General features: G+C 40.3%; 1 protein-coding gene across 1 annotated transcript in view; it reads right to left on the bottom strand.

Moving 5' to 3' along the window:
• Nucleotides 1-1,919: 1,919 nt before the first annotated feature.
• The window catches only part of CUNH19orf18 (chromosome unknown C19orf18 homolog), a 17,890-nt gene continuing 11,695 nt past the window's right edge, over nt 1,920-8,114 (bottom strand). The window contains exons 4-6 of the mRNA XM_005372038.3: nt 7,667-7,769; nt 3,204-3,364; nt 1,920-2,214 (exon numbers count right to left, since the gene is read on the bottom strand). Of these exons, the coding sequence (XP_005372095.1) occupies nt 2,060-2,214; nt 3,204-3,364; nt 7,667-7,769 (419 nt within the window). The 3' untranslated portion in view covers nt 1,920-2,059. The remainder of the gene's footprint in view (nt 2,215-3,203; nt 3,365-7,666; nt 7,770-8,114) is intronic.

The raw sequence follows: 8,114 nt of genomic DNA, 5'->3' as shown, positions 1-8,114 counted from the left end.
CCTCTGTGTGCTAGGGCCTGGAGATCTAGGTTATTCAGCTGGGAACCCAGATACCTTTCCAGGGATATCCAGGGTCAAGGCTCCATTGGTCAGAGATGCAATGAGGGATGTCTGTGGTTATAGAAAGGCTGCTCCCAGGTCTCTGGGGCTTCACTGAGTGGGTAAAGGCGATGGAATGTGCCTTCAGGGGCTCGGGTTCAGAGAGATGCCTCCCAGCCATGAAATCAGATATTCACCTCTCCAGGGGCAGTCAGGGCCAAGGCTCAGGTTGTCAGTGATGTGGTGGTGGATGGCTGCTGGTGTGGGAATGCTGCTCCTTGGTCTCCCTGGCTTTGTTGGGTGGGGTTGGGGCACAGGATGTGTTCAAAGTGCTGGGCCCTCCAGTCGCAAACCTAAACACTCACCTCTCCAGGATCAGCCAGGGTAAAGGCTCCAGTGGTCAGAGATACAGTAGGGGATGACTGTGGGTATTGGAAGACTGCTCCCAGATACCTGGGACCTAGCTGGGTTGGGGTAGGGCATGAGATGTGCCTCCCGGGGCTAAGGTACAGAGAACTGGGCCCTCCAGCTATCAACCCAGACACTCACCTCTCCAGGTTCAGCCAAGATCAAGGCTCCAGTGGTCAGAGATGTGGTGGGGGATGGCTGTAGGTGTGGGCCAAGGATTGTATTTGTACATAACAAAGGAAACATAACAAAAGGAAACAGTAAAGAGACTGCCTCCCGAATTAGGAGCTCTGAGAACCCATGCTGCTGCTTCTGGAAGTCTCCAATCTCCACACTGATTGGCTAGAACTTCCAACAAGGCAACCTCTTCACCCCCTCATCTGTAGAACCCAGAACCCACTCCCTGTAGCTATAGGCTTTGCCTATATGGATGTTTTATGTAAACAAAATGACACAATAGGTGTCTGGTTTCTTACACCCAGTACAATGTTTCTGTTGTGAACACACATATGTGGAGTATACATCAATACTTCACCCCTTTAATTGCTGAGAAATATTCCATCATATAGTTAAGTTGCAGTCTGTTTATCATTTATCAGATAATGAAACAATATTTCACTGTATAGCCCAGGCTGACTTCAAACTTCTTACTGTGACCACCTCCAAAGTATTGGGACTACTGACATATGCTCTCATGCCTGCTATATAATGCTGTTGTAAACATGTACAGATTTTGTATGGGCATATATACCTAAGAGTAGATAAGCTGGGTCATGTAGTAACTCAGTGTTTATAGGAACGACTAGACTCTTTTTTAACGCAATTTCACTCAGGATGGCAATGAATGGGAACCAACACAAAACTGCTGGGTTGTGCTTAACATTTTACTTAAAATGTACTAACTGAATTATGCAATGCACTAATAAATGTACTTAAACACTTCGATTTTTTGGTGATATTTTGTTTTGTTTCTTGCTTGATTCTCCAGCATGAACTTTGTACATGACAATATTGTGCTGACAAGTCAAAAGATTGGACCTATGTGAGCCTTTCCTCTTCTGTCTCCCCACAGCTCCTAGCTACTCACAGTTTACTGCATATGTTAACTGACAATATAGTTCCTCCCATGGAGGCGAAGTTCCCTCATCAGAGCTGAGAATCCCCAGAGATGGCCCTGTCTTAATCTAATACTATATTTGTTAGAATATCCTAGAGTCTTCATGGGTAAAACTGAAATAAAAGACTGGATCTGATAGAAACATCACTTAGAAAGGTTTTTTAATGAAAATATTGTGCTGTCACAATCAGAGGGACTCTCCCAAAGGAATAAGCTTTATTTCTGACTGGAGTCAAAGAATAAAATTCTTACAATTTGTCTTCATCATTAGTGAACCTGGGATGTTTCCTATATTCTACTTAAGTTATAATTACTCATGGACTATCACAGTTAAGAAGCATACAAATTTATTTTCTGATATATACTTCTCACATTTACTTCTCTAGTATGTTCTACAAGAAAGTAGAAGTAAGTCCTGTTTATGTTCTCAGTCATCTGTTCCCCATGCAACTTTGTCTCCATATTGTCTAGCAGACACCACACTTTCTTCTGTCTTCACAGATTCTCACTGCTCTCGCCCTTTTCCGTTTTGTCATGACTCTCCACTTTGGCAGTATAATTGGAACTCTCTGATGTATTTTCCTGCAGAAGATTTTTCTCTCCCTTCACTTTCTTCTTCAAAATTTTTTCCCTTCTTTTTGTCTTAATAACTGAAATATAGAAATTATAATAATGAGGTTGGAGTAATTGGAAAACAGAAATGAAGGGGTGAGGGGAAATCCAGAAAAAAAATAAATGGATTTTCAGAGAAAAATAAATGATCTACTAAGGAAAGTAAAAAATATTTTGATTTTATTTTGGGCTTTGGTTTTGGGGTTTTGCTGTTTTTGCTGTTGTTTTGGAAACAAGATCTTGCTATGCATTGCAAGCTGGCCTTGAGTTCACCATCCTGCTACCACTTCCCAAGTGCTGTGATTCCAGGTGTGAGCCACCAGCCTGAGCTGGAGTTTGACTTTTAAAATGATTACATTCTTTGTTCCAGCCTTTCAAATACCCAATAATAACTCAATAAAAAGACAATGGAAAATATTTTCTATGGGTTCTGAGGCTGTCAGCCTCAGTAGGCATCAATTGTCACTTCTGCCTTTAGTCTGTCTCTTTGGGTCTAGACACATCAAAGCAATGGAACTCTTTAAGAACAAGGTGAAGGATGTTGTTGTGTTTAGACCAGACAATGAACTTTACATGTTGAACCTGAAAACCTTCACAAAATCAAGCATGTGATGTATTTATGGCATCCTCTCATTACAAAGACATGGAGATAAGGCCCTTCCACTGGGAGAAATGATGCCTGTTGTATGGACCTGGAACCCATTTCTACACTAGGATGAGGCAAATGGGGTGTCTGCTTATAGATATTCTAAATGCAGGAATGATGCACCAATAATAAGCATGTTCAAGGGAAAGTTTCTTGCAAAACTAAGTGTTTTTCCTGAACTCTGTCTTGGATTCTTGGAATCGGCTTACACTGAGAATCAAGTAACTAGACAGGTACCCATTGAGCCCTGGAGTTTGATGAAAATGGTTCATTTTTATACAAATACCCATCTTTCTTAACTCAGACTCTATTTGATTCCAGTTATATTCTTATGAAAAACCAAGCCACCATTCCCAGCCATGATCTAAGAGGACAAAGCACCTGAGCCGATGAACTTCTCCAGCTCCTCATTCTCTGGATGTGGTTTAGAAGACTCATCCTGGCCTTCATCTTCTGAGACCTCCTTCTCATCTAAAAGGGGAATCTCGACCTTTTCATACAGCATTGCAAGCTGCTGTTGTTCCTCAGCTTTTACCAGCCGACTGGAGACGGACAGAGATGAATGTGAGGGCAGTTTGTTTTGGGTTTTTACAGCGAATCATTCTGTTTTAGAGAGAGGGTTTTTAAGTTTTAATTATATGCATGTGTATATGGGAGAAGGGAGGCGGCGTCATGTGCCTGTGAAGACCAGGGAGGAGCCCTGGATCTGGAGTTACAAGCAATTATGGGCCTCCCAATCTGGATGCTGGAAGCTGCACTCTAGTTCTCTGCAAGAGCCTGAAGTGTTCTTAACCCTGAGCCATCACTCCAGCCAAGATCATAGAATTTTTTTACTCAAGAGAAATTGTTCATTTTTGTTGGTAGATGGAGAACAAAGGCAAAAATGTATATTTATGTAAGACTTCAAATTTCTGATCTGACCCAGCTGATTTATGTCAACAAATACTCTGATAGTACCAAATCTCACAACTAAAGCAGGACTGGATATGAGTGACATACTTAGACTAGATATAAAATTCAAGGAATTTACAACAGAAATCACTATCAATGCAATATGATGCAAAATAAAATTAATGTCGAGGAAGACACAATGAACAAAATGTTAAGATTTTAAATAAATGTAAGATACTATTGACAGTTCCTTTTACAGAGCCTCTAATACCCAGGCTTGGCCCAGCATAGATCCTGTACTTAATTGGAGTTAATGAGACAGATTGATAAGCAAAAAGTTTGTCACACAAGGCTGAGGACCCAAGTTCAATCCCCAGTAACCACATAAAAAGTCATGTGTGATGGGACACACTGTCCAACACTGGACAGGCAGGCAGGCGTGTTATTACCACAGCTCACTGACTGACTACCCATCTAACCTAGTGAGCTCTAGATTCTAAGAGATCTCAAGAAACAAGATGGATAGCACCTTAGAAATGACACCTAAAGTAGACCTTGGCCTACAGCCATACACAGCAACACACTCACTCACACACAGACAAAGATGTTGTTGTTTTTTAAACTGGGACTATTCTGATATTGACATTTTATAGCACTACATAAAAAAATATCATTCATCCTTGTGTTGGTTTAAATTAAAAATGACTCCCAAAGGTTCATAGGGATTGGTACTATTAGGAGGTTTGGCCTTGTTGGAGGAAGTGTGCAGGGCGGAGGGGGTGTGGGTAGAGATTTGAACAATAGAAACCCTAACTAAGACAGAAGCTGGTATCAGAGACTGGGATATTTCTGTGATAAGCAAGACAACATTTTTGATTGGAGAAATGAGGGCTTTGGGACTTTTGGATGGGAAGGCAGTGGAATGCTTTCCTAGATAAGTGTGGCTTATTGGGCCACATGTAAAGCACTGGGCATGGAAGACAGTGGTACTGAGGATGATTTGAACTGTATGGGCCAACTCAAAAGGTTTCAGATGAGAAGAATATTCATATGTGGTTTGGAGGCAGGTCTTGTGATATTTTGGCAAAGAATATGGATGCTTTCTGCACTTGTTCCAAAAATATCTGTCTGACGCTTAATTGAAAAATTATGGGTTAACAGCTTTGGCAAAGGACATTTCAAAACAACCGAACATTGATTCTGTTGCTTAGTTATTAGTGGTCAGTACTATGCAGATCTATAATTAAATGGAGCAAGGTAAGCAAGACAAAAATACAAAATATACAGTTTGAGAAGAAGAGAAGCACTAGGAAAGAGTTTATAGAAAAGTCTGATGCTAAATGGAATACAGGGTGTGGTGACCTCAGGGTGAGACCCCCCACTAGCTATGCTTCCAACTTATGAAAAGGAACTAACGAACAGCATAGGTCCAGGTGTGCAGTACAAGCCTTTAATCCCAGCACTCAGGAGACAGAAATAAATGGATGTCTCAGTTCAAGGCCTGCCTGGTCTACAGAGAAAGTTCCAGTACAGTCAAGCTTAGACAGCAAATGAAATCATCAAAAAAAGAAAACTGGTAAAGATGCAATTGAAGGAAAGTCTTGTTACTGCCCCCGCAACAAGCAGCAGAACTTGGCAGCTTCAGCCATGTGGTTTTGGCTTAAAAGTCAAGGATAAAAGAAAGGGGTTGTGGAATCTCCCTTCATGGCTAAGGAAAGCCACTGAGCCTAGGCATGTGCAAGGGGTATCCCTGCATGGAGGCCTTTGTGTGAAGCTGTGAAGAAGCCTGAACTGCCTTGGAGACCCTAAAATGATGGAGATAACAGCACCATGGATACCTGCCAAGAAAGGTTGCTAATGGGGAATGGAGCCAATCAAAGTGAGATAAGTGTGTTGCAGTCAACAAAGCTGAATAAAATTGGAGATCTGAAGACTATTTTGACATCAAACACCTAGATGCAGAGTTTGGAATTTGCCCAGCTGGTTGTCAGTCTTGCTTTGGTCGTTTTTCCTCACTATGCCCCCTTCCCTCCGTCTTGGAACAGTAATGTATGTCCTGTGCCACTGAATATGGGAAGTTTGTGATCTGCCTTTGGATTCGGGTTTGGATTTTTACAGGAGATTACAGTTAAGAGACTGTAAAGGAACTTTCTGAGAAGAAACTTCAACCTTGAACTTTTAAACAATGGTAAGACTTTGATAGATTCTGGGGGACTTTTGAAGTTAAACTGAATGCAGTTTTGTATTATGATATGGCCACAAGCCTATGGGGGCAAGGAGTGGAATGTGGTGGTTTGAATGAAGAAAGGCTCCCATAAGGAGTGGCACTATTATGAGATGTGGACTTATTGGAGTAGGTGTGACTTTGTTGGAGGAAGTATGTCACTGGGGGTGGGCTTTAAGGTTTCAAGTGCTCAAGCCAGACCCAGTGTCACTCTCTCTTCCTGCTGCCTACAGTGTCCAGATTTTGAATGCTCAGCTATATCTCCAGGACCATGTCTGCATATGTGCTTCCATACTTCCAGCCATTACAATAATGGACTACACCTCTCAACTGTAAGCCAATCCCAATTAAATACTTTCCTTATAAGAGTTTCCATGGCCATGGTACCTCTTCACAGCAATAGAAATCCTAAGACAATCCTGGCTAGTGAATTTTTAAACACCCCCTTAAAGTTTACAGTTGAAGTAGGGCCTTCCTCTCTCCACTGGCAGTCCAGTTCTGTAAGCAGATCTGTTTGATGTGGAAATGGATGACAGTGTTTTAATTCTCCTGACAAACTTAACTGCCTAGCCCTATGAGACTTGTGTAACAAAAAAACTTCTTTAATGATTAGCTTAATTGTATTCTAAAAAGCAGTGATACAGGAAAAGCAATTGTATCATCCCAGATACAGGTTGCAAAATGGCAAAAAAAAATCTCACAAAATAATTCATTAACTGTATTAAAGACATTGATTCAGACAGGGTGACACATTGGTCCCAGATGAAAATTTTTAGAGAATTCAAAAATACACAGGAGAAAAGATAATTATTTTAACTCAATATTTCCAAATGTTGATATGAATACAAAAAGTCTATAATAAGCCAAATATCCAGAAACAATCTGTGCTTAGCATCTTGGTGCAATCCTATACTCCAAATTCAAGCCAAAGACAGAATAACAGTAAGTTCTAGGCTAGCATGAGCTAAATTGTGAGACCCTGTCTAAAAAAAACAAAAAACAAAAAAAAAAACTTCTTCTCGAAAAAGTTTTTTTAATAAATGTCTTTATTTGCTATACTCAGGATGCCCTCAACTTTAATGGAGGTTTGTACTTTCTTTGGTTATTTCTGTAGAATTCCAGGCTTAATCAAAACCACAGAATGTGGTCCAAATAGCATGATGCCACTTGGACTTAAAAGTTTCAAAACGATGATGCATTTGGAAAAGCCCCACCTAATGTGATTAAACTATGCTTATGAAATTCTCAAAGAACAAGTAAAATCATTTTAAATATTTTTAAAGATAAGAGTTTTACCCAATATCTAAATTCTAAAACTCAGTCGGCAAAATGATTGTCACCCAAGCCTGAGGTCCTGAGTTAAATCCCAGGGACCCACATAAAAAATCAAGTGTGTTGGTACCCATTTGTAACCCCAACACTGTGGAGATTCTGATATTTCAGTTCCTTCTCTCCTCCTCCTCCTCATCCTCCTCCTCCTCCTCTTCCTTCTCTTCTTCTTCCTCCACATCCTCCTCCTCCTCGTCTTCCTCCCACTACTACTACTTTGCTAGCATAAAAAAATATTCACATTTTGGAAGCATTGATCTGGAAGTGTAATGTGGTCATAGTAATTTAGTAATTAGAAGAAATGTCACCATCATCACCATCCTCTGACTCTAAATAATTTTCTTGTGTATTTCCTGCCCTATTAGTTAAGAACAGGGGAGGTTATTTGGCATATACTTACTATATCATATAGGAGATTATGAGTCCACATATCAGGGCAATGGCAAAGGCTATACTAGAAATTGAAATTACATGAACAAGACCAGGTCTACGTGGAATTGCTGCTAAAAATAGAAAAAAAAGAAGTTTGTTACAAAAAAAAATTGGCAGTACTTTTAGAAATAACATCCATAATTTTTGAAAAATTAGGAAACTAATTGAAAACTAAGGTTAGAGACATCCCACTTAGAGCTGAGTGCCCCAAAGTCTCTCAGTCTCTGTACATTATTCAATTGTGAGTCTCCATGTTAGTTCCAATCTATTACAAGAAGCTTCTCTGATAAGGGTTAAATGATGCTCTGATATATGGGTATAGCATTAAATCATCTTATTGCTGTTTCTTTAGCTGGATATTAGTAGGAGGTTTTCCAGTAGATCCCATGACCTATCAAGTATCTGGTCCTTGGCCA

Source organism: Microtus ochrogaster, unplaced genomic scaffold (assembly GCF_000317375.1).
Source record: "Microtus ochrogaster isolate Prairie Vole_2 unplaced genomic scaffold, MicOch1.0 UNK163, whole genome shotgun sequence".
Classification (NCBI taxonomy): Eukaryota; Metazoa; Chordata; class Mammalia; order Rodentia; family Cricetidae; genus Microtus; species Microtus ochrogaster.
This window is presented reverse-complemented; position numbering and strand designations above follow the sequence as displayed.